This window comes from Arvicola amphibius, chromosome 12 (genome assembly GCF_903992535.2).
Source record: "Arvicola amphibius chromosome 12, mArvAmp1.2, whole genome shotgun sequence".
NCBI lineage: Eukaryota > Metazoa > Chordata > Mammalia > Rodentia > Cricetidae > Arvicola > Arvicola amphibius.
The window spans coordinates 156143118-156170478 of record NC_052058.2 but is presented as its reverse complement, the minus strand read 5'-3'; the positions used below and the strand labels follow the sequence as shown (position 1 = coordinate 156170478).

Below are 27361 nucleotides of genomic sequence, written 5' to 3'. Positions count from 1 at the left end.
ATTAGAAAGACAAATATGTGTACAACCCAAGTGTAAGCCTCATTGTACTTAGCACACATTAAAATTTTTAGATAAAATTCACAGATGAATAGGGGACTTTTACTTATATTGCTTGTTCTTGTTGTTTTGAACAATATATTACAGGAAGATGAAGAAAAAAATTACAAACTCCTTTAATCTTGACTAGTGAGAAACACAATGTTAAACATTACAATCTGTGCCCCTATCTCCAACAAAAGGTCCTATGGTTAGTCTTACTGGTGTTAGCAAGCCCCTAAGCTTCAGAGAAAAGAGAAATTTAAAAACAGAATTTACTTACAAAGCACTACAGCTTCTAAGGGAATGCTGAACTTAGAAGTTTTAATATTGTTGTGTAAGTAACCAGCAAGTGCTTTACTTCTCTGACAGTGGATCAGAGTCTCCAAATCTTTACACAGACAGACACACAGATAATATGTTAGGTTTCATAGGCCACATGGTTTCTTTCACAACTATTTATTACTTATATGGTTATATTATAACCATATAGCCAAAGACATTATGCAAATTAATGTGACTATATGTCAGTAAAGCGCTACATCATTGTGTGTAAATTCCATTAACCATATTGATTTTCTAGAAAACCAAGAGCACATGATTTGATCTGTTTTTGCATATCAAAAATCATAATACTTTGCACTTGTTTAGTTATCAAGGGGTGTTTTTCCAATTTATAAAATAAATTAATTTTTTTCTCATTTACTTAAGCCAACATTTTTTCCACAGTGATTTCCTTTATAATAGTTTGGCTCAAGTGTTCCATGCAGTTACTGATTTTTGTTTGCTGTCTTGTAAAGTTTGTTTTGTTTTCTTTAAATAAAGGTACAGTGGATTTGTTTTTACATTAAGAAAAATCCTTTTATGAAGAATTAATTTTAATTTCTCTACTTTTTTGTCATAGTTTCTGTATATTGACCAAAGGGAAAAGAGCATTAGTATTTCATACCAGTAAGACAAAATTTCTTGTTGAAAGTAAGAATCATCAAACACCTGGAGATGGCTAGCCATATGGTTAAGGACATAAGCTTCCTCCCACTGTCCTCTCTGGCACTGGCTGTATGATCTTTAATAAGAATGTTTTCTTTATGTTTCCTCAGCTATAAAATGAGCTAAATGAAAACTTCCAAATAGACTTGTTAAAAAGAGTTCGTAAATTAATACACAAGAATAATCATACATATCAGTATTTTTAAATACAGCACTCTGTGGATAGGTACTATTATTAACCCACTATCAAAATATCTTAAATGTTTTCTATAAGTACAATCATTTCCCAAACTAGCAAAACCCTGAGACATAAATGCACTAACTAGTCCAGAAGGAGACTTGAAAGTTTTGGGTCGTTTTTACTCTACTCCATTTTTTTCTCCATTCTAGGTCCCCTTGTCTCCTTTTTGAACCTTTCTGACTTTCAAATGCAGAACACTTGTCAAAGTCACCAGTAGCACATTAATTTTTGTTGAAAATCTACTGACTTTGGTAGGTATAGACAAGTTACAGCTCCGATTTTCAGATTTTCAATTTGCAAAGCCAAGTTAATAAGATCAACATCAGAAGGTATTTTAGAGAGATACAAGAGTATCTTAGTTTTCAAATTTCGAGTGTTTGGGAGAATTATCCCTTCCTTGGTGGTGAAGGGGTAGAGATATGAAAGTTTCAATTCTTGTTTCCTCCCTTTCTTACCTGGGGATAAAATTACCTATCTGATGAGTTTAAAAGAATATTGAATGCATGCATCATTTGGCCTTCTTTAAAAAAATATGGAAAAATATCCACAGTTACAATGATTTCCCTGGGACTTCTGGAGTGTAAACACAGTGGTGGAGTGTCCATGCAGTCATAGATCAAAGATGTCATCTCTAATTAGTTAGCATGCATTAGTCTCCATGACTCACTCCGGTTGTTTCAGTTGAAAACTGGGCTATTGTTTAATCTACCTTTAAAACACTCACAAAGTTAAGTCCCACAATACTCTATGTAACAATATAAGAACAAATATTAAATTTGGAGATATTTTAAGAGCTTTTTTACTATAGTATAGCTAAACTACCCTCTCCTCACTATGCCTTTTTGATTATAGTGCAGGAGAATCTTTTCTTCCCATTGTAACAGATGATGTAATATTTTTAAAGGTAGTGTAGGAAACCACTTATTAATCATGTCTTTCTTTCCGTTTTCTACACTTCAATGACATATTCTTAACCCAATGCCAACCACCTACACAAACATATGTGCAATCATACACACACACACACTTGACTTATTACTGACAATTACAATGTGGGACTATCAAGCGATTTTTCTGTTTTCGAGCCTTTTAAGCCTACCTGTAGTAATAATTTTTCCTTCTGCTCCAAATCAAGAGTTGATCTGCCCTGGTTATTGCTTTATCTCTGTGCTTTAAGTGATCCCTGTTCCCACATGTCCAAGCCTGATGCTGTTAGATGAGGCCTTCGTTTAATCTTCTGATTTCCATAGAATCCAAAATTAAATGACTAACCAAACATACCTCTTTGTTTGGCCTTTGAAAGGAATATTCAGATCTTATAAGACTTAAAGATGACAGTGAAAAATTATATTTTTGTCTAAAATGATAGTTGTCTAAAATGCCACATACTGGTTAAAATTAAATGACTGGCATAAAAACATTTTCAAGGTTATTGACTTATTTTTCCTCATTTTAAAATGAGCCATTACAATCAGTCAATAAAAATACATCAATAAAATGCACTACAAGGATAACTCCATGAGACTGGCTACAGAAAATAGAGCAGCATATTCATGGTAGGCATAGAAAAACATGTCCACTGTCACTCTCACTTTAGGGCCACCCCTTAAGACATTATGATGACATTTGACGTTAAAATTTCGCAATTAGCAAATATTTTACTAACTCCCAGTGTTGAAGAAATAGAAATCTATCCATTCTCTATTTATTTTTATATATGTTTCCTTTTTAAAACTTTATACATATTAATGATCAGAAATTACATATTGGCAAGCAAAAACACTGCTGTAAAATGACCTCAACTTTTTTTTTTTAATTTTCTGCACAAGAGGCAGAAAAGTAGCATGTGTCATACTCTTTTAAAAACTCCTTTTACATGTATTCTCTCTACTAGCTGGGCTTACCCCACATGTACTAGGCAGTTTGATGTACATACAACTAACCAGTTGGCTGCTTATATACAGAACTTTTTGTGATTGTTCTGGTCTTGCTAAATCCATGCACAAAAGTACAACATAATACAGCCAAGACGGTATACAGGTTTGCTAGCCTTATTTACATTGTAGATGTATTATACACATGTCTACAGTGTTCATAATTTTTTAATAGTAATTTTTTTATATTTGCAAAAAATGAACTCACACAACAAAACTAAACCTAAGACAATGAAAGTGAAAATTTCCAGGTGTTGAAATATCTATTTGCTAGGTTTCTTATGTCTTTTCATTATTTAGAATTGTGTTAGGTGAGTTATCCTGTTTGCCCAATAAACCTACTGAAATCTTTTATGTGCTCTCCTGTACAAGAGTGAAATTATTAAAAGTATATAAATCGTTACTTGTGTGATACTGTTTAGAATAGAAATGAAGTTCTGCCTCTTCTGTCTGTGTTTCCATTCCTGTCTTCTGTCCTTCTTGAAACTCTATTAAAATATCCTCTGGTCTTATCCTGCAATTTAATTGTATCCAAGAGTCTAGAAGAAATTAAACATACTTGTTTGAAAACAGCTTTGGTTTTGAATTAAAACTGATGGTGTGTAGGGATAGAGAGGAATATCTGTCATGCAAAGTCAATAACTATTATTATAGTTTTTCTAGAATAGCAGTTTTCTAGTTCATCTGCAAACAGATTTGTTAGAATAAATTCTTACTCTTCCTTTTTTGAAACAAATGGAGGTTGAGTTATCCCACACTAAGAAATTCTGCTGATAATTTGCAAGTAGTGTTGAAATTTAAGTGCATTTACTTTATCTGGAGTTTCATTTTAAAGAAACATACAGATGTAATTAACAAAACCATCTTTAAATAGCTAATTTAAAACATTCTAATTTCTAAGTGTATATTAAATTTATAACTTTTAAATACTATATCTCTGGCACTACATTTTCAGGTCTAGAAATAAGACAGTGTATTCAGGCTGAGCATTGTGGCATATCTTTAGTAACAGAACCGGGGAGGCAGAGAGTTGTGAATCTCTTTGAGTTCAAGGCCAGCCTGGTTTGCAAAGTGTATCCCAGGCCAAGCAGGGTTAAAAAGAGAGATCCTGTCTGTTGTTCTAGAAAATTAAATGACTTTGAAAATACTATTAAGGTTCCACTTTTAATTTCTTTCTTATATAAGGGCCAATGTATTTTGTAAAATGACTTCAAGGATCCAGACAAGATGACATTATTTACATCAAAACAGACTACCCAGAGCTCAAAATGGAAAGACTGACTGTAGGGGTCTATGGAGTGCTTACATTCTATTTATTTGCAGTACAATGGAAAGATACATTTATGAAGAATGGAGATGTTTGCCTCAGCAGCAGATTCTTCCTAATCTTGACAATATGTTAACTGAAAGGCATGTTAAGCATCCCTGTCTCTATTCACCTATAGAGCAACATATGGAACACACTCACTATGTGGGTAGCCCACATCCTACAGCTTTGGTTTCTACTTTCTGAATCAACACAAGGGACAAAAGTAGATATTAGATGGTCACAGAAAGACAAAATAATCTTAAAACATAAGCATGCATATTGGTAAAACTATTAGGAATTTCCAGGAAACAGCTATATAGAGCCATGGGTTTAGTATCAGTTTAACATGTCCCTCTGCTATTCTATAAGAGACAAACTAAATGGGAAAAGGGGCTTTCTTGCCAGTCATTGAGACAAACTGATAGGGGAAAAGGGCTGCCTTGCCAGTCATTGCTACTAGCTGAGACATCTCCTTGGGCACCTGGGAACCCCTCTAGAGCCAAGTCTCTTGCCACTAGATTCCTGGCTTTGATCCTGCCAGCTTCTCCTTGTTGCTATCAGTTTCTTCACTTTAAGAAAAGAGGCAGGTGTTCCTATAACTGCTAAAATTTGTTTTTCTTTTATATAATGGTATTACTAAAAATTTTAAAGTCAGATTATTTTTCTATTAAAAGGAGATGATAAAGTATTTCAACATGTCAATTGTTTTCATAGATTTTTTTAGACTGTATTACTATCTGGAAAACATATAGGAGTAAACTTTTTTGTTTCATCCAAAAACACAGAAATAAACTTTTTAAACAAAATTACTCAAAGACAAAGTAAATCAGAGCTCAATTATATATGAATTATAACGTACCTAATCAATAAAGGGATTGAGGAATCTCCGATTAAAGATTTTTTAAAATCTTTTTCTATAGGTTAAAAAAGTCAGAAATAATTTTCTGTATATACTATATCCAGAATAAACTTTAATATCAAAGTTCAAATTTTGCTTTTGTGGGATAGCAAGCAATACAGTCACGTGTAGAAAATTGTAGGCATCAAAAATAATTTGTGTTTAGTCAATAATGACTATATTCTGCCATCTAATGATGTAAAAAGATTCAAGTAGGATTTGAGAAATCTTATCTCCCGATAGAAAACTGTCAGACTATTTAATGCTCTGCTGGGTTTTTCTTTTTCTCTGAAGTATTAACATCAAATTTTGGTATATAAAGAGTGTCAATGGACATGTTCTTGATCTCTACAAAACTAGGACTTGAATTTTCAAACAAAACTTTAGACAAAATATATAAAGCCAATTTAAAAGAAATATTGCAAATACAATTATGATGAATGAGGTGTGGCCTCATGTGAAAATAAAATATCACCCATTTGCTGCTCTCATTTCAGACAAAAGAATTAGGTAAATAAAGTGACTGCCAGAAAATATAAGTAGGCAGGAGCTAAATGTGAAAACAGATGTTCCATTAAGCATAACGACAACTGAGAAGACTTCCTGTTGCAGACAGGACTACTGAGAAAGGTGGTATTTTTTAGATTCATCCTTTTCAATTATTCAGATTGGTTATATGATACATGAGAAGCTGTCCAGTTTTTCAGAAAGGATACATGACATTTTAAGGGTAAAGTGGAAAAAGCCCACACATCAGTGAGCCATCACAATTTCTAATCTCTAGAGAGAATTCCATTACAAACTATGGCAATCCATCTAGTGATTTTGATGGTATACTTTATACATTTGTTTGCGTAAGATGTGGTGCTTGAACATTTAACCAGACATCAAGGATATTTTTGTGATGCTGTTTTAGGATAATATCACTTGAAATAAGTAGACTTGAATAAAGCACTGGCCCTTCTCCCTACTCCTACATACAGTCTGAGAGAACTTTACATGACCAGTTAAAAACTTAATAAAAGAAGCTGAACAAAAGGAGAGATCTCAGCATGAGTACATAAGTACATGACACATTACACTGGTTTGGCCCATCTTTTAGAGGTACACTACACATTAGTGTTTCTTAGTAGCCAGGTTCCTCATCTACAGAGAAGTTAACACAGACATCTTCCATAAATCTAAGGTTTGAACTGAGATAAGAACAAACATGGGCTCTCTTTGTTTTCTGGGTTTCCAAGTATAGGTTGTGTTAATAAACACCCTTCTTTATCAAATGAATTAGTTACTCAATAAATTTCACAATACACACATTTCACACGTAATCTCAATATGTGTTCATTACATGCATTTTATATAATAATACATAGTCACATTATTGTTTTTATTATCTCTTTGAAAATGCTGACTAATATATGTTTAGCCACAGCCACATGGAATCAGTAAAGTTGTATCAATCACATGAAATATCTAGATAATTAAAAATCAATCTTTGTAGAAGCTAATGTTTTATCATCTTATCTAGTGTCAATGGGATGTTAGATATATTGAAAAATAATGCCTCACTTTAAAGCCAAATTCTACAATTCTATATTATAAAGCAAGCATATATATATTCAAAATCATTTTAAAATTATCACCAACAAGTTTTATTTATACATGTTTCTTGATACCACAAAACATTTAAGAAACCACTTGATTCCTTATCATGATTTTTAAGGTTGGGAAGATTTCTGCACCTTTACATTCTGATTCCTGCTTTCATCATGAGTCTGCACACACTGTGACTATTCACTCTCCATCTTTCTCTCCGATCTTTATGCTGCTTTAGGATAGTTACGTTCTTCTGGCACAGAAATTAGAATTCTAGCGCAGCAGCCCTTATGCACCAAAGGAATGGAAATGAAGGCAAAGCTTTGCTATTACTTGTTCACTGCCACTCACCTGCCCAGAAGCAGAAACTCTCCGGCCAGACCCAAGCGCCTCATGGCCATCAGCAGGCCTCTCACCGTCATGCCCTCGCAGAAGCAGGCAACCACCCGGGCCTTGGGCAAATGACTTCTGAGCTTTTTCAACAGCTTGTCGAAGCTCTGCTCCCCAGCATTACTGTAGATTTTGTAAGAGTGGGCGATGCAAATCCCTTCCTTGGCTGACATGTCTTTGAAAGCCTCCATCCCACTTTCTCCATAGTTGCCTATATAAAAACAAAATACAAAGAGATATTTAATTGAGATAAATGCATTTATTAAATAAAATAGGAATCTTCTCCTAAATGAAATGTAGAGCGAACTTTTTCAGTACGTACATTGCACAAGGTTCAAATTGTTCCATGTCCTTGTTTCCTTAAGTTTTATTCTTTTACATTAAAAAAATCCAACAGTTGTTTCTTCTAGCTTTTCAAAATGAACAGTTCATGCTATCATCAAACCAGAACTTCTTCCTCCAAACTATGATAATACAGCTAACCATCACCGTTCCTTCTTTTTCTTTTTTACTCCCCCCCACCCCAGCCTTTTACCGTTTTAATCTCAATTCCTGTAAAAACTTGTCTGCTGTTTAACATGCACTCATACCTTAATATAAAATGATAGAAAGCATCCGCTGGCTGTTTTTATTCTATGCTCTCTCTTTCCCTCTTTGGTTGTCATTGGGTGATCATTGCATTTCACGGCTGGTGTTTGAATATGGTTTATACTCCAAGGATCCTGTTTTGGGGGGGTCTGGTCTGCAATGGACTCATACTGATGTGGTGGAAATTTTAAGTGGGCTTAAAAAGGTGATCAGACCATCAGCATTCATTCTCAGATGACTTCTGCTAGTAGGAGGGTAAGGTCTGCCAGGATAGATTAGTTTTCACTGCTCATGAAAAGGAAAAGTTTGGTTCTTACACAACATCTTGCTTTCTTGTATGTACACATTCCTTTTCTACATGAAACTGATTTCCTTTATCTCTCTCCATATTTAATAATAAAATCAAACATTATCACTATACTATTTAGACATCCAACCTATACAAAGTACTGATCCAAATAAACCTTGTTATTTTTATATATGTAATTCAGCATTAATTATTCTGTTGTAGTAACACAAAATGTATGGCAATTGGCCCTTTAGCCAAAGTATGCATATGATGTTTATTCGCAGTATACATATACATATATTTAGATACACAGTGTGTACATATAAACATATACAAAATATATACTATATAAATAATATAGGTGTCATAGAAATATTATAGAAAATCTTAGTATATAAAATGTTTGGGGTACAGAGTCCCCTTGTCCTCACAGAGAAGTACTAAGAGAACCAGGGATGTTAATCTCACAGGGGTGTCTCCTCAAGAGAGGAGATAAAATCAAACACCTGCCCTCTGTTTAGAAATCTAGAAGTGGGGGGAATTAATAACTTGATGACATTTTTGCTATCTGGAGGGACAGACTTCATTGTAATTTTCCAGAATGATCATTCCAGACTCTTTCCTCCTTGCCATTACCAAGAGACCACACTAGGGTCTAGGCCTTTAGTGGTCATGTGTACTTTATAACAGAGTCACTGTGTGGTCACACCTTATGCTTTATTATACTCCTGGAACTGGACAGATTGGACAGATTAGTGTCTGGAAACCTTTCCCAATTGTACTGTGTTTTAAATATACTGCCTGATATATACTTATAATGAACTGCCTGGCATTAGACTTCCTGAAGTCTGACCCAAGTTGATAAAATCCAGGTTTACATTCTTGTCCCTGTATGTGTTTTGTTTACCTCCGGGATCTCCCCTCAATAAAATGTTTATTTTATATAATGTATTAATTGTCATGAAATTATTACTTAGTGTTCTAAATGCAAAGAACTCAGTATATTCTCAATTGAGATTTAATCCTGTCATGAAATGTGTAAACTTGTAAAAAAATTCTAATTTTCTTTCGATATAATCAAAAAAGCAGTTAATGATATGGATAATTCCATAATCTAATATGCATCCAAAATATAATTTTGAAGGTGAGAACTTGTTCATCTTTTTCTTCTTCCTTCTTTTTTTGTTTATTTTTACAATTTTTATTATTTACAATTTTCCTTCCATTTTCCCCTCGAAATTTCCTCATAACGCCACTTTCTTCAAATTTATGACCTCATTTCCATCAATTTTATTGGATGCATATATGCATTTTTATTGCCACATATTCCCAAATATAAACTGCTGAGTCCATATAATATTACTTGTATACATGTTTTCAGGGATGACACTGGACAACCAATTGATATTCTCTTTCCTGTGGAGAGCTACTGCTTCTGCTCCCAGATTTGCTTAGTGTCCTTTGTGTATGGTTGAGGCTTTGTAGGCTTTTCCATGCGACATTTGGCATCTTTTAAAGTTGTTAGGAGGCCCAGCTGATCAGAGGTTGTGGTCTACCATAGCCTAGCAACTTTCTTTAAGCTCAGCAACATGGACAACTTCGCCCTCCCTATCCCCTTTGGATTACTGGGTTGTGATTTCTTCCCTTAAATACCCCTTCTCCCAGCTACTGCATGGGAAATGAGTTTTGGGCCCAGCGCACTGGTTCTTGTCCTGTCAATAAACCTCGTGTGATTGCAGCAAGGATGGTCTCTCATGAGTTCCTGGGGCGTTGTGTTATCCCGAGACTTGAGTGAGAGTCTCCCCGCTCCAGAGGTCTTTCAGGCACAGTGAAGAAGAATGAAATTTAGAAACATAGATTAATTTAAAAAAATGGATCACAGAAAAGGAATGCAGTATTTTGACTCAGAATAAACTCATAGGTTTGAATGCTTAGTCATCATAGGAAGTGGCATGCTTTATGAGGATCAGGAGGTGTGGCCTTGTTGAAGGAAGTTTGTGTAAACCACTCAACCACTTCGCCAGCATTGCCTGCATCCAGCCATGAATTTCACCATGATGGTAATGAACTAAACTTCTGAAACTGTAAGTAAACCTCAATTATTTGCTTTCCTTTATAAGAATTACTATGGGCATGGTATCTCTCCACAGCAATAGTCACTGACTAAGACAAAGATGATTTTTTTTGTCTAAATTTTGTGAAATGGCCAAGTAATAGTAGCGGATAGAAAGCCCAACAAGGCATTCTGACTCAGAAAGGAGAAATATGAGCTGGGAGTGCTTGTCAGTCTTTGCAACGAAAAGCACTGTGGGTAGCAACAGTGCTGTGTGAAATTATAAAGTGTGATAAAAAAGACGGTCAGTCCTGCATGGTACCCACAAAATGTCAAATATCCATGTGTTACTTGAAAAAAAAATGCTGATGTTTACTTCTGAAACTAAACATGCAATAAATATGTTCAATGATTCAGGTTAACACTGAAATCCTTCGGGGTAGGATTGTATGGATGGATTTTAAAAGTGCAGAACACACATTTATGCCACCCCTCTGACTGAGGCGCTTGCAGCAGAAGAGGAAGAAGAAAATGCAGTGGCAATAAGTATTAGGTATGGAAATCTAGAGAGAGGTTTTGTTCATTGAGTTTCTGAAGAGAACTTCTTCACAAAGTGCTTCATACAGGGGAGTGGTCTAGAACAGGAACTCAGGAGATGATTTGAAAGCCCCTACCACCCATCATCATTACCATAATTGCCATAAAGGTGACATATACCTAGTTTATGTAATTATATAAATACCAAGTTGTGTACTTGCTAACCCAAGTGCATTAATATGAACACTAATTAACTTGAAGAAATTAACATGATACAGGGCAGTATTTCACAGATTTACAAATGAGGTGTAGGTGATGAGAAAATTTGCCAAATAATTGCTAGTTAATAGAAGAGCTGGAATTTCAGCCTCTGTCTTTTGAATGTCCAAACCTGTATTCTTCCATCTGATATTCTTACTCTCAAGCCTGACACTAAGGTACCAATTAGTTCAGCTGCATATTTCTTCCAACCACATTTCTATGCACCAGTAAATGTTTCCTTTGCAACTTACTTCTCACCCTAAATATTATTTATCAAATAACTGCTGTGCCTAATTTCCAAATAAAGTAGAATCATGGATGATTTGGCACTTGATGATTCAAACCATATCACTTTTAGTAATCAACATTTAATTCTAATTACATTCCTACAAAATATTCAGTGCTGAATTCTAGTTTTATATAGACAATGATCTGTATAATAAGAGGGGGAATTTGGAAAGGGTTGCTCCATCATCTAAAGTTATCTTCTTAATGATGTCATTGATAGGCACGAAGAGAAATGTGGAGTTTGACATTAGGACTTTTAGTGCATTTATATTTTAATTGCCTTGTTAATGTAGTAAAAGTTTAGATCTGCAGTGTGGAAAAATACTACCCCTTTTCTTAAAAATATTTTGGACACTTCTCACATCTTTCTCTGGATACTCTTCCCAGATGAAAATGAAATGTTAAGGCGTTGTGACCCAAATTCTCATTCTAGCCCTATAGAATTTAACTTCCTTAGGCTTTCTTTGTAGGCTGTCAGGTTTGCAGCCGAAGCCTGTAGTGCCCGGCTCATTTAGAGTGATTATATTTGAATAGAAGGGAAAATCTCCATGTGTGACTGTGTGTCAATGGGTCGAGGGGATCTGGAAGGTATTTTGCCTCTTTTTAAAGCTCATTAGTCACCTCTGGTCCTTGATTCTAACTAGATCTAATGACAGTGCAGAAATTGTCCTATCTTAGCTGAATGTGGAAAATCCTTCACAGCATAGCTAAATCTTCTCATGTTGCCAACCTTTGCTGAAAAGAAGTCCGTTCTTTGACAGCAGCTCCCTAGCCTGACACACCCTCAGGTTTAGACTTGCTTTGTGTAGATTTGTGATTTCCAGATTTCCTCAGGACTCAACTTTTTCCCCCGTAACATGGAAAACAGGGACTCACTTTGGGTTTAGGAATGAGCAAAATAAATTGAAGTTGGTGCAATAGTTGTGTACTTGTTATCTGACTGAGTTTTATTTAGGAATGTGTAGGCTATCCTATGTTAGAGCCATGGCTTTAGGCTTTTTGTCTGTTGCTCAGACCTGACCTGTCTCCTATGTACTACCACTAGGGTCACCTCTCAGCACATGTAACCACTGAACATTTGTCATTTGTCTAATCTAAAAAACATAGTTCTGTCAGTTTAAAACCCTAAATTTCAAAGATATAAAAAGGAAAAACATCAGGTGTCACATCAACATTTTATAATGTTGATGACATGTCAAAATTATAAAAATTATAACAATGATTAAATAAGATATACTCTTAAAATTTATTTTATAAATTTATTTTTATTGTCTTAAGCTATTTATGTGGGTAGTAATATATTTCTATCACAGGAGATATATATATATATATATATATATATATATATATATATATAAAATCTAATTTTCAGAGCAGAATCTAAACTCTTTATAACATTTGATTTTGTCTGAGTTTCACTAAGATCAAGTGTCTAGTCTTCTCAATAACCTATCATTGTCTTCTATAGGGTATATTAAAGCCATAAGGATAGCAGTAAACAAGTCAACAAATGCACATTCTTTCTCTAAAATAAAGAACTTATTATTCTGATTAAAATATCTGTGATCTGGCCGGGCGGTGGTGGCGCACGCCTTTAATCCCAGCACTCGGGAGGCAGAGGCAGGCGGATCTCTGTGAGTTCGAGGCCAGCCTGGTCTACAAGAGCTAGGTCCAGGACAGGCTCTAAAAAAGCTGCAGAGAAACCCTGTCTTGAAAAACCAAACAAAAAAAAAAAAAAAAGAAAAAGAAAAAATATCTGTGATCTGGCCCACAGGCACAGATGTAGAAAGAAGCAGCGGGCTGTGTCCCGCCACCCGGCTAGCTTTACCCAAAATAATTACAAGGAAACTGTATTCTTTTAAAACACTGCCTGGCCCATAGTTTCAGACTCTTATTGGCTAATTCTCACATCTTCCTTTAACCCATATTTAGTAATCTGTGTAGCACCACGAGGTGTGGCTTACCAGGAGAGATCTTAACCTGCATCCATCTCGGAGAGGAGAAGCATGGAGACTCACTATGGCTACTGCCTGAAGCATCTCCCCACTGCCTGCTACCCCTTTTCCCACAATTCTGTTCTGTCTACTCCGCCTACCTAATTTTCTGTCTCTTAAAGGGCCAAGGCAGTATCTTTATTAATAATGAAAGTAACACATAGACACTCCTCCATCACACAGACAACTCTCTGTTGTTTCCCTGAATGACACATATTCCTGTGAAGAATCTTTCTATTCACAGACAAGCAAGGCACAGCATTGATATGCTTACAAGACAATGAACTGTGTACAACATGTTTTTAGGTATCCCATATTGTACACAATTATCTTTCTTTGAGATATTTTTCTGTATAATTATTCCCTCTGCACTCTTTGAGACACAGCTGATATGGATACAGATCTTTAATTCTGTATTTCTAAACTAGTCTACTTGAAAAAATATCTAGTAACATAAAATAAGAAAAGACATTCTTTACTGAACTTTCGCAGCTTTGAAATTTGTGTACTTACTGTTCAGCTTCCTGTTCCATTAGTTACTGCTTTCTTGGACTTTATAGCAAGTAGTAACTGTTCTCCTGCCATATTTTACCCGTATAAAAGCTGGTGGATTTGTGTTTTTTAATGTACCTACTTCAATTATAAAAATACCTCAAAGCCACAGTTACTTTCAACTCATGAAAAGCCTTCATTTACCCCATATGTATTAAACTCAGGTTTGATCAGAACTTGAAAATCAGATGTACCAGCATTTCAGTATTTTCCTTCTTTATCACAAATATTGCCCAGAATAATCCACTCTGTTTTATATTTTAATGATAGAATAATATCAAGGGTCTCCCATGGGCAAATACTCTACCAATGAGCTACATTCCCAGCCAGGCATTCATGCTAAGGCAAGAAAAATGGCCTTTGACTAGTGCCTGAACAATTGTGATTTTAACACTCCTCTTGAAGGAGTCTCATTTTCAAGAATTAATGCCTTGACTCCTGTTTTCATTACTCATAAATGTCACTAAAATTTTCACCAAGCAAGAAAATGGGAAAATGTGGGTGGAAGAAAGCTGATTCACTCAACCACTTCCCTAACTTGGATAATTCCATCAACCCTAGAAGCAATGCAACTGGGCTTTATTACAGTCAGTGAATAAGCATTTAGTTAAATTGGTCTTACTATATGGAAAAAGTAAAGATAAAGAATCTCACGGGATCAGAAGGAATATACAATACTAATCTCTGGCCTTGGAATTCTAGGAGCTCCAGAGAAATACATTTCCATCGTTTCGAGCATCCAGATTATATTTTGTTTTGATTTGATTTTGGTTTTGTCATGGTAGTGCAAGCTCACTAATATAACCTTCTGTCCTTAACCCAATATTTCAGTCAAATAAATCTTTAGGCAAGGTGGAATTAGTGAACTTATAATGTCATAAGGCTCATCAAATATAGAATAAAAAGATTTTTTGTGCTACATAGACTAAATTTGATTCTTGCATTTGTAATTCTTTAGATGCTTATACCTCAAGAAGTAATTTAAAAGCTTCTGAGTTCCAGTTTATTAAATTGAGTAAGATATAAAAGGATAACATCTGTTTAATGTCTGGTGCATCATAACTTCTCAATAAAAGTTAGTTTCTGTAGTATTCGCTTTTTCTTCATTTCTTCTTTACAATTTATTCTTGTAAAGCAAGGCTTTAGAGATTGGCTCCCAAATTAGAATAGGTTTTACTATCACTTGAATTAATCAAATCTATATTCAAACTGTGCATAAGCTACCAACTAATTTGGGTATTTAGGAAAGTTATCTAATCTCCTAAGCATATTCTTCCTTGTCATAAAATGTTACTGTATTTTTCATGAGGATTAAGTAAAATTTTATATGGGAAATGCTTCCAAAAGTATCTGACAAATTTTTGTTTAAAGATTTAAAAATAGCTTTTACTTTAGTTGAATCATTTAGATATTTTTCCCATTATAATCTATTTAGACCTTGGTGGTTATAGACAGGTGTGCTCCACTCCTTCTAATAAAACTCTGTCTGTGTTCTTGTCCATATCCTCAAGACCTCAGCTGATGTATGGCAAATGATAATTCAACTGTAGCTATTCTTCTCAGAAATTTAAAACTAAAGCTGCTCTTTAGCGATGTTTTGTGTGTTTTCTGAGGAACTCCCTTATGTTGTTACAAAGTAACAACATTTTGTAATTTTTAAAAGCACAACCCTTAGTGCTATTGCCTTTTGGACATTCCACAAGCAAATTAGAACAGGGATAACCTCTGTCATCAGGGAACATAATAGTTAAAACAGTTTGATTGGATTCACCCAGTGTTTTAATAAAATCACTCATGGCCCAATTCCCCTGTCCTCATTTTGTTGCTGATGAAATCCCTGGATAGCACCGTGATGTTGGTTTTATCACTCTGTTGAACTAATGTTTGCTGTTTCCCACACTCCATTCCTTTAATCACACCTCTGGGATACTAGAATGTATTAAACCCCTTGAGATTACCTAACACACAGGAATAGCAAGTGATTCTCTGAAGCATGTTGAGGTTGTCACAGTGGCTTATTTTCTCTTTAACTCAAATATCATTAAGTCTCCCCAAGACTCCTGGGGGCACTTCTCAATGAAAGGAATCCTTCAAATGGAATTGCTAGTTACTCCTAACTTGTAATTACATAGGGAAATACAAGTTTCAGAAACATCCCAAGGATTTGGGACTGTGTTGGGTTGTGAGCGCCAAGGAAATAGCCAGAGTTATGCTGAGTTTAGTAGTTCATTCTTATTGCTAAAAGCATGGTAATTGCCCAGTTTTGGTGAAGTCTTTTAGTTAGCTCCACTTCTGTGCGTAGCTGCTTTTCATGTCTGTAGAGGGCTATCTTTGCATTCATTTGGTTTGTAAGGTATTAATGTTTTATTTTTTATTGATTTTTATTGAGCTCTAAATTTTTCTCTGCTCCCCTCCCGGTCTCTCCTCTCCCCGCTTTAACCCTCCCCCAAGGTCCCCATGCTACCTATGTATTAATGTTTTAAAAGCAATATATAATATATATATACATATATAATCAATTTGTACTTGATACTATATATATATATATATATATATATATATATATATATCCTTTATACTTGTACTCCTTCTGGCCTTGGTGGTTATTTACTTAAAATTTCCAACAGTTCTTTTATACTCAAGTAAATAAAGATTTTCTCTTGTCTCTGTAAAGTTATTCATTCTCAACTAGACTTTGAGCCTAAATTATCTCTGTTGTTCTTATCTCGTGGTGAAAAGAAAAATAATAACAGAAATTGAGAGATACAGTTGAAGACTTGGACAATATCAGGCTACTTATTATATTTCTAGTTGCACAACTACATCTTAGACTCTCATGAATTATGTAAAAATCCTGCCTTGACTTTTCTTTCTATACTTCATCGATTTTAACTTTTTACTTCATAGAAGAGACAAGATAGAATAAAAGATAATTCCACAGATACATTGGAACTTCAATTAGGCCACAAAAGACAAAAATGAAGAATTTTTTCAGTAGATGAGAAGGAAGTCAAGACAACGTACAGCATCTTCTGTTGAACACAGGGGAGGTATGATGGGTGTGGATTAGAGTTGTGGCTTCATTGATTTTAGAATCATAGGCTCATGTGAGTGAACAGTTGCAAAAACAACTAAACCACAGAAAAGTTTCAAAACACAAGACAGAGTTGGAAGCTTAATAGCAGACAAGGTAGTGAAGTCATTTTTTTTAAGGTAGAATGTTACAAAATGGAAATATTACTTTATTTAAAAATATTTTTGGCTGGGCATGATGCTTCACACATTTCATACCAGCTCTTAGGTAGCAAACGCAGACAGAGCTCTGTGAGCAAAAGGCCAACTCTGTCTACATAGAAAGTTCCAGGCCACACAGGGCTGTCTCGTGAGACCTTGTCTCAAAAAAAAAAATAAATAAATAAATTCACTACAACAACAAAGAAATGTAGTTGACCTGGGATGTGGTTCAGTGGTCCAGAGGTCCAGAATTTGCTACTGACAGTATGGGCTTCACTTCAACTCATAGCACAGGAAATCAGGCAATGGTCTTAAAATGACAAGAGACAAGGCTGCAGTGAAAGAGATCATGGAAGAAGCTACTCAAGAAATTTAATTCTGAACTAGCAAGGCTCATTTCTCTTTCTTCCTCTCTCGGCCTCTATCCCTCTCACTTCCCCTTCCCCTCTATACCTCCCACTTGTGGTATTAGAATGGTTATACAAAAATTCTTATTGTGATGTGCACTTTCAGTGAAACAGATCTTTAAATAGAACACAGATCACATAAATAGAGAGGAGATAGCAAGTTAGAGCAGTCTCCACGGTTTCCAGCTTGACAGACCAACTAACAGATGGTACGGTTGGGCAGTGAAGCTGGTGTTTGGCAGGAAAGATGTGTGTTTCACCATGGACACATGGCTTAACACTAGGAATCTGCATAAAGATGTTTTAGATTCAAATGTTAATCTAATACCAGAACTCTAAACAGCCTGAGCAGCAGAGAGTTGTCAGAGAGATTTAAAAAAAAAAAATTCTATGAAACTGAGTAGAAACAATGCTACGAAGCTAGGTCAAAGTGTCTCTTAGAGAAACAAATGATTAAACATCTGAGAGTTGATGATAATAATTAGAGTAAAATAATAATAGATTTCTTAGAAATATTTATAATACCTAAAATTATTAGAAATTATATTTTTATAAATTATATATTTATGTGCATCCATGTACAAATCTATGTACATGTGCGTTGGTACACATATGAATGTTAGAGGATGACATTCAGGAGTTGGTTCTCGATTCTTCCTTCTTGAGTCGGAGTTCTTGTTTCTGTCACTATGCTACATACTCCAAGAAGCTGGAAATCTTTCAAGCTTCCCTATGAATCTCCAGTCTCTGCTTCTCATCTTGCTACTAGGAGTTCTGGTATTGCAGCTACATGTCACAACATCTGTTTTTGGGAGGAAAGGGGGAATCTAAGGTTCCAACAGTGATTATCAAACTTGTGTGACTAGGATTTTTACTCAGAGAAAATCTCCATCCTTGGTTTGTGATTAGACGCAATCTCAATAAATACTAAAACCAGCTCAGTGATAGTGACATCAAGTGCTTTCTTAGTGAGCAAACAAAAGCAAGAAGATTATATAACTTTCTCAGGTCTAATACAGCACATTGAAAAAGTAGTAGTCTGTGGTAGCTACTAAATGGGAGAAGGTTACAATGAATGAGATATCCAGAAACATCTTTGACACATATCTAGGAAACGGGAGACAGTTCAGATGGAAAGGTACCCTATACAGTAAAAGTCTATGTGGAATAAAAAAAGATGAGTGGAACCAAGGGAAGGCCACCAAGCATGGTGATGAGTATCCTCATCCGAGACGTATTCATAAACTCAGCATAGACCTCAGATAACACAGGTAGGGTAAAAATCAGAAGGTCAGTAAAATGTTACAGGAAGTTATAGATGGCAGAAGTGGAAGGGAACAGTAGCAGGTCTGCATTAGGCCAATCAAGATTATTAAATTCAAAAGGTATCAGTAATGAAATCAAGTTCAGGAATCTATATGCTAGAATTAAAAAGCTATATTACTGACAAGTTTAAGCATTGGAGCTACCAACTCCAGCAGGACAGGGAAAGAACCATCATTGGACCAAAGTAGTCCCTCTGAATGTGGATGACAGTTGTATGCCTGGGACAGACTGTGGGGCCACTGGCAATGGCACCAGGATTTATCCCTACTGCATGTACTGGTTTTCTAGAACCCATTCTCTTTGGATGATACCTTGCTCAGCTTAGATATAGTAGGGAGGGTCTTGGATCTTCCCCAAAGCAATGTGCCTTACCCTATCTGAGAAGTGGATGGGGGTGGGGTGGGGGGAAAGGTGGAAACAACAGGAGAGTAGGGAGTGGGAACTGGGATGAAAGAAGTTAGTTTGTTTTCTTTTGTAAAAAAGGAAGAAAATAGAAAGACTACATCTTCACTTAGCACAAAAATGAGACTGACAGAAGGGGTAATGAGCACTGCTTAACGTTCCTAGAAGTCTTTGTCTTCCAGAACTCCATAAGAACATATTACGCCAAAACTAATCAGAAATAAAATTAATACTTATGAAAGGAAAAAATATTAAAACAGAGAAAAGAGTCCTAATACGATAAGTACATCATAATGAGATAAACTTAGTCATTCAAGAATTTTAATACTGAAATATGATACAACTCAAGGACTTAGAATGTTATATTTTATTGGTTGGATCTCCAAATGAATTGCTTTCACAATAGCATAAGGTGATGCAATTTTTATTCCTCTCCTAAGACTTCTATAATTTAAATCAAAGATCCTTTCAGCATAGATCAAAATAATTTCACATTTTAATTATATTATTAATATTAATGAAAGTAAAATAGATAATGTAAAATATTTTAAGCAAATCAGGTTTATCTTGATGGGAGATGCATGCTATTAAAGATGATTTCTTACATATGCAAAAGTCTAATGAAGGACAAAAATATTTTTTTGAAATGTTAAAGTAGGAAAAGAGAATAAGGGAACACATTCTAGAATTTATAGGACTTCTTCATTAGTTTTCTCACTAACTTGGTGTGGGAAGTCCTTCTGTATATTTTTTGTTGTTGTTGCTTTTATTAGTTAATGAATAAAGCTGCTTTTGGCCGATGGCTTAACAGAGAAAAGCCCGGCATGAAAACCAAACAGAGATATACAAAGAGAGTAGGTGGAGTCAGAGAGATGTGACATGTAGCCACTGCAGGAAACAGATGCCAGAGTGAATCTTCCCGGTAGGCCACAACCATGTGGCAATACACAGATTAATAGAAATGGGTTAATTTAAGAGATAAAAGTGAGCAAGAAATATGCATAAGCTAATAGGCCAACCAGTGTTGCAATTGGTAATTTTAGTGTGCTTATTTTGGGTTTCAGTGGTTGGGAACAAACAAGCAGCTTCTCACTACATTAATTCTTTAAAAATATTGGAACTTAAAAATCTTTAAGAATAATTTACTTTAATGGCATAAATTCAAATATATAGGACTAAGAATATGTTGAGATATGTTTAGCAAATTAGTCTTAAAAACAAATTTAAAATATATTGATACATGTTTTCTTAACTAGGTTCTTCCATATGTGAAGACAGTAATAAACAGACTAAAATATCGATCATGGTAAACACGAGGAAAATTTCAACATGTCAGTAGCTGATGTAAGTTAATATAAAATATGATTTTACCTAGTGCCAAAATCAGAGGTTCTGTAAAAATGAGGTAGTGTTCTAACTATATTTACAAAAAATATAATATATAATGAAATTCATGACTTTCATTAATTCTATACAAAGATTCATGAAATCCAGGTAGCCCAAATAAACTCTAAAGTGGTTGTGGGCTGATAGATTAAACAAACGATCAAATAAAAACACATCTCTTCTCCTTTATATGGATCTTGAAAAAATAAGTGGCAGACAAGTATCAGGGGAAAGGATGCTGAGATGTCAATTTTTGTTGTGGGACAATGGTCTTTTATCCTGTCACTTGTATTATTTTTTATAAAATGCTGATTGGCCAGTAGCCAGTCAGGAAGTATAGGCTGGACAACAAAAAATGTTTGAGTCTTCAGTAGTGACCCAGCCTCAGAGGAAGCAAGATGTGACTGCCTCACCAAAAATGGTTGCAAGCCATGTGACTAACATAAACAAGAATAATGGGCTAATATAAAATTTAAGAATTAGTTAATAAGAAGCCTGGCCTAATGGGACAACCAGTTTATGATTAATGTAGACTTCTGTGTGATTCTTTGGGACTTAACGTCTGCAGGACCAGGCGGAAAAGAAAACCGCGGTCAACAACTTTTATGATTCTCACACATTCAGCAATATTTCTTGATGGGCTTCTCTTAATGGACAGGATTATTTCTCTCCAAGCAGTGCTACAGCATATTGTCAACTAAAAATGAGTTGACCCTTTCAAATCTCTGAGTCTTTCTCCCATTTTATCAAATGTGTTTATTTTTCAGCTTCAACTCTTCCCAAACCTGATTTCTTTCTTTTTCATATTATACATAGTCTTGAATTATTTTTAGATTTTGTGTGTATTCTCAGGAATGTGTGTTTGCATGCACTCATTTACACATGCACACGTGAAGGCCTGAGACTGATGTTGCTTGCCTTTCTCTGTTACTCTCAGAGTTATCTTTTGAGATGGTGTCTCACACTGAACTTGGGCTTAGGTATTCAGCTAGACTCTCTGAGAAAGAGAAAGAATACCCAGGACTCAACAGTGTGTGAAAGCAATCTTTGTTATAAGGTTACACTCATCCAGACAGTATATATGAAAGTGTAGAACCAAAAAGCAATGAAAATGCGAGTCAAGAATTGACATAAAAATCTTATATTAGTTTTGATATAGCTTCTAAGAAAATTAACTGAGGGTTTGATTTTATAAGTGATTCTGCAGCAATTAAGCATCCACATGCAAAAAATGGTCAGCTCTGAAACCACACACACATAACCCAAGAATTTATTGAACGAGTTGTATCTATATATTTTATATGCATTACTTTACATGCACACATATCATCATAATCAAAGAAAAGGAGACTATCAATTTGAGAGTAGGGGACATGAGAGGCATTGGAGAGAGGATACCTGAGAGGGACTGAAGGGAGGAAAGGAAAGGTAGAAAGTTATGTAATTCTATTTTAGTTAAAATATATAAAAATATAAAACATATATGTATTTAGTTAAAATATATAATCTATAAAAACTATGTAGAAAAAGAAATCAAGCTAAACACAATTTTCACAAATTATTGTAATTATCTTAAAATATACAATAAGTGTAAACTATAAAATAGATAGTGCAAACCAAGGCATAATTCACAAAATCAAAATTTGTAGATCAAACTTTATAAAAATGAAACAGTTGTGTTCCCAGACTAAATTCTTAGAATTTTAATGATAATCATAGACTAAAAAAAAAGTTTTATTAACTTAAGTAATCTTAAAATGTTTGTCTCATAGATTTGGCCACTGAAAAGCCCGGCTCACACAAACCAAAGATGCTCAGCACTGTTAGCTACTAAATATATTATTAAGCTCTCCTATTTTAGATTTAAAAACAAGGTATACCTTGGCACTCTGGTTCTTCCTAGAATAACAAACAAGAGAAGAATCTGAGAGACACAATATCTACAAAAGTAACATGGCAAACTGCAGAAGAAGAGTTCCTTCTATTGTGATATATTTAATAATCTACCAAAGTTCCTGTACATTTAAACACAGAAGGTGTTTTCCTGCGGATACAATTAATAATACCTACACAAATGTGAAATATTCTCTGTATTATAATAAAGACATCTCTCAAGACATGAAAACCAATTTCTTAGTTCATCTAGAAGTAGACTAGAGCAACAAAATTGCAAGCTGGGTTCTAATTTTTATGTAAACACCCGAAATTTATGTTGTTCTTACAAACCCAAGCCACTAAGCTCTTTCAGGATGCGTGATACAGAAAAGAAAGCAATTCTTATTGTACTATAAAAGCTATAAGCAAATTATTTTAATAATGTTTTAAATACAAGTTGGACACCACCCAAAAGTAGACCAAATATCATAAAAACATTAATAAGAAATTTTGCTTGAGGCTATTCAGAGTTCTTTTAAATTGGTCATAGCACACATGTGCGCACGCACACACATTTGTATTAATAGAATGAACTTTGTCTTTTATTTAGTCTCTCTGTTTTTACACAATCATGGGAAGATTCTATTTATTGTACTCATAAATAGAAGGACTTATGGATTTCTAAAGTTGTAAAATAAAGCTGCAGTTTTCATTTCAAATCCCCATCAACAGCTGGTATAATGCTTATTGCAGACATGTTTCTTTTTGGCATGTTTCATTTTCTTGGACCTTACATATATTGAATTGTTTACAAATTAAAGGTTGATGATAAACAGGAATCCACTGTGACTTAAAATATCATTTTCAAACAGCCTGTGTTCATTAATGCCTTATTACAATTTGGTTATTCTTACCTTTCAAACATTTTTTTCATACATAATTATTCTTTCATAATTTCTTTCAAACATAATTCATCTGTCTGATGTTGAAAAATGATCATGTATCTTTACTGGAACTAATATAATTTAGGAAAATTATGAACCATGTCTACATAAGATCATACCTTAATTACTAAATATTTGCATTCTAATTATCTACTGATCAGCGATTTCTTCATCTTTCTTTCTTGGGATGATCCCTATTTCTCAGATAAATCAGCAATGAAATTAGTTGAATTAATAACCCTACATGTCCTGTAGAGTGGTCAAGTAAAAAAAAAAAATAAATGTCACTCATTTTAAATACAAAACTGGAAATGATTACCATTTGAGGCAAATAAGTTGAAAGTTAGACAGGGTGAAAAGATTAGATAGATCTCTTGAAATAGTCAGAGAAATTGTGAATAAAAAGAAAAAAATATCTTGATGAAATTAATATTTTCTCTCCATTGATGTTCTATTGCCAGTGGTAAGAAAATAAAACAGCCTTATTGTTAATATAGAGGAAGTTCTAGTAGTCTAGACTGAAGCACAAACTAGCCCAGACATCCCTTTAAATCTATATCTAATCCACAGTGAGTCGCTTACTCTTCACTTCTACGAAAGCTTTAAAGAGGGTTAGGAGCTACCGAACCAAAGTGTAAGCCTAGCTTAGATTGATTCACATGGCTTACGGCTAACTCTGAAGAGGAATTCATTTCCATAAAATGAAAGCAGAAAAATGAAGAGAGTACTGAGAAAGACGCTGGCACAGGCGATTTGGAAAGTCTAGCACAGAGGGAAAATGATGGATGAAAGTAGCTATACAACACGACTGGTTTTTAATCTTCATTAATAGCCTTATATTCTAAGGTAACAATAGGACTGACTATCTAGAGGAGAGGAGAAGCCATTGTCTGGCTTCACATTTACTGTGAAGAAAAGACTGGCTGTTTCTCAGATGCTGGACCTAAGGCAGCTGGAGATGTTGAATGGAAACCAGTGCTCACTTTCTCCTTTAAAAAGTCTGAGAACCCTTGGAAATCGAGCTAAACCTGCTCTCCTGGTTCAGCCAATGGAAAGATACACATCTGTTTGCAACATGGTTTGATAAATATTTTAACCCACTGATGAGACCAACTGCTCAAAAGGACAAGATTCTTTTCAAAGTACAGTGGCTTGTTGGCTGTTCAAATGGCTGCTTGCTGTTCAAATTTCTGATGAGATTCAAATAATTAATGTTCTTAGGCTAATACATTGCCTGTTCTGCAGCCCTTTGATTTTGGGTAACTTGACTTGAAGTCTTATTACTTAATAAATTCTTCTAAAAGAGTAGACCTTTAGGAAAGGATTAAATTTTGTAATTTTACTAAGAACACTATAACACAGATGTGGTGGTAAAGTATCTATATTAACAGGATAACAGGAGTTTGAAAGGAGTTGATTTTAACTCATTAATGACTTTTAGGGACACAACTTTTTAGTGAAGGAAGCAAGGGAAATATAAGAGATCTAGCAGTGGAGACTAAAGATGTCCTTAAGTTGTTGAAACTTCACAGTAAAACTTCAAAAATTAAGGAACCAGATGTTTCAGAAAAGCAAAGAAGAGATTGCCTAAGAAGGGACTTAGGGGGGCTGGGAGGACCTTGGACTTAACATAGTGAAGGGAACCCTGATGGCTCTTTGGCTTGGAGAGGGGCGCAGTGGGGGTATGGGTGGAAGGGAGGGGAGGGAAGAGGGAGGAGGAGGAAAGGAGATGGAAATTTTTAATAAAAAAATGAGAAAAAAAGAAGGGACCTATTCTAAGTGAAGATGATAGGGTCATTGCAAAACGGCAACAAGTAAGTTAGGAAATGACACAACGTTTGTTGACAAAGCAGTAGATTTGAGAGCTTGACTCCAATTTGTAAGAAAATACTTAAGGTAAATCGACATCGAACAGTGTTGCATTCTAGAGAGACATCTTTTGTAAGACAGCCATAGCAAAGTACCTTGTATTGTTTCCTGACATTCCTGTACCCGCCTCAGTTTTCAACAACCATCACCCTGATGAGTCAATAGCATTCAGCATCAGGTCAAGACTCTACTAGCTGAAAGATTATGACTCACTGGAGTCTAACATGATGATTAGCGTGGTTCAGCAACAAAATACTTCCTAGTTTTAGTTTATTTTCACAGATATGATATCATGCACTTGTTATATGACTGCCCAGAGTAACCAACAATTTTATATGCACATGGAAGCAAAAGAAAAATTTTATGACTAGTTTCAGTGTGGCATACTTTTTACTGCAGTGGTTTGGAACTAAACCTTCAATATCATAGACGTTGTCTAATGTATTTCTGTTAATAATTTTCTATTTCTACATTGGTCCTTACTTGATTATATTTCCACATTTCAAAATGTTCACATTAGGTTATTAGCTGTAGTAAATAAATTAACCCTATGCTCTGCAAACGGTTTAGTCTTAAAATGTCACTGTATTTATGAAAAGGCTATTCAAATGTTCCTAGCATGATCCAAATTCCTACCCTTTAAGACATCATTCATTGAATTAGGACCTATATTAGTAAACTAATTTCAAATTTATGAATCTTTAAAGATCTTGCTTCAAATAACCTCAGATTCTATTGAACTGTGTGCCAGGCAGGCCCTCAAAAAATAGGAGGAAATTACAAACAAAAACTCACTGACTTAGTCTTCCTAAGCTTCTGTTTCTTCATCTGTGAAGCTGAAATAACATCTTCTGATCTTTAATTGAGAAGACAAAAAACAACCATCTATAGCAAACCAATTTAAGCTGCAGCTGGTATACCACAGATGTTCAAATGTATATTTATATACAATTCTTCCTTACATTTATATTCCCCAAATATTTCTATCTCCTTAATCATCATGTAAAACAAAAGCATTTTTCACTTCAGTGTCTAGATTACTTGTAAACTGCATAACAATTTATTTTTCTAATTTTTGAAAATTTTTTGAATCACGGACTGTTGCAGTAATTTTAGGTGACCAAACTAATTTAGTTTACTCATTATAAATTTTCTGTTAGATAGAATGATTAATGGATAAAGGAATGAGTGAATGCTAATTTGTTTTAGTGAGCCGGTTTACGTGCTATCCAAAGTAAATCGCAATGTATGCATGTCTTTCATTTGTGTCTATTTTCATCGTTTTTGTGTTGTGTATGTGTTTCGGTATATGTGTGCTTGTATTTGTGTCTGAGTGTACACATGCACTAGAGTGTGTGTATATATGTGCTTGTATTTGTGTCTGGGTGTGCACATGCACTAGTGTGTGTGTGTGTGTGTGTGTGTGTGTGTGTGTGTGTGTGTGTGTGTGTGTGTATGTGAAGACCGGACGTTTAGAAGCTTACATTGAGTATCTGCCTCAATAGCTCTTACATACTGAGATAAGGTCTCTCACTTAAACCAAAGTTCACTGAATCAGCTAGTCTAGTTACCCATATTGGTCCATGCACAGCCTTTCTCTACCTACAGAGTACTTGGAAGAGAAGTGGGCTGTCACCCTTACCCTACATTTACTTTTCTGAGTTCTGGGGATCCAAATTCCAGTTGTCACACTTATAGGCAGTGCTTTACCCACTGAGTCTTCTAGACAGACCCCGGAGTGACACTGTTATTCTTCAAGGTTGCTAGTTACCTGCTTCCAATATTTAGAATATTTCCACAGCACTGTAGATTAGATTTTTTAAAAAACCCTAATGGCATCTATTACAAGTCTTCAGACATTTGCCTTTAAAATATATTCTCAAGTAATTCACTGTCTTCTCAGGTTTTTTTCTTCTTCATATAACTCAAAATTTCTGCCAGCCATGGATGTGAGAGAAATACCAT

The 27361-nt window shown here is 34.8% G+C and overlaps 1 protein-coding gene across 1 annotated transcript in view; it reads right to left on the bottom strand.

The window, feature by feature from the left end:
• Positions 1–27361, bottom strand: part of Grm5 (glutamate metabotropic receptor 5) — a 370074-nt gene that overhangs the window by 231416 nt on the left and 111297 nt on the right. The window contains 1 exon segment of the mRNA XM_038314030.1: positions 7353–7602. Coding sequence (XP_038169958.1) covers positions 7353–7602 — 250 coding nt within the window.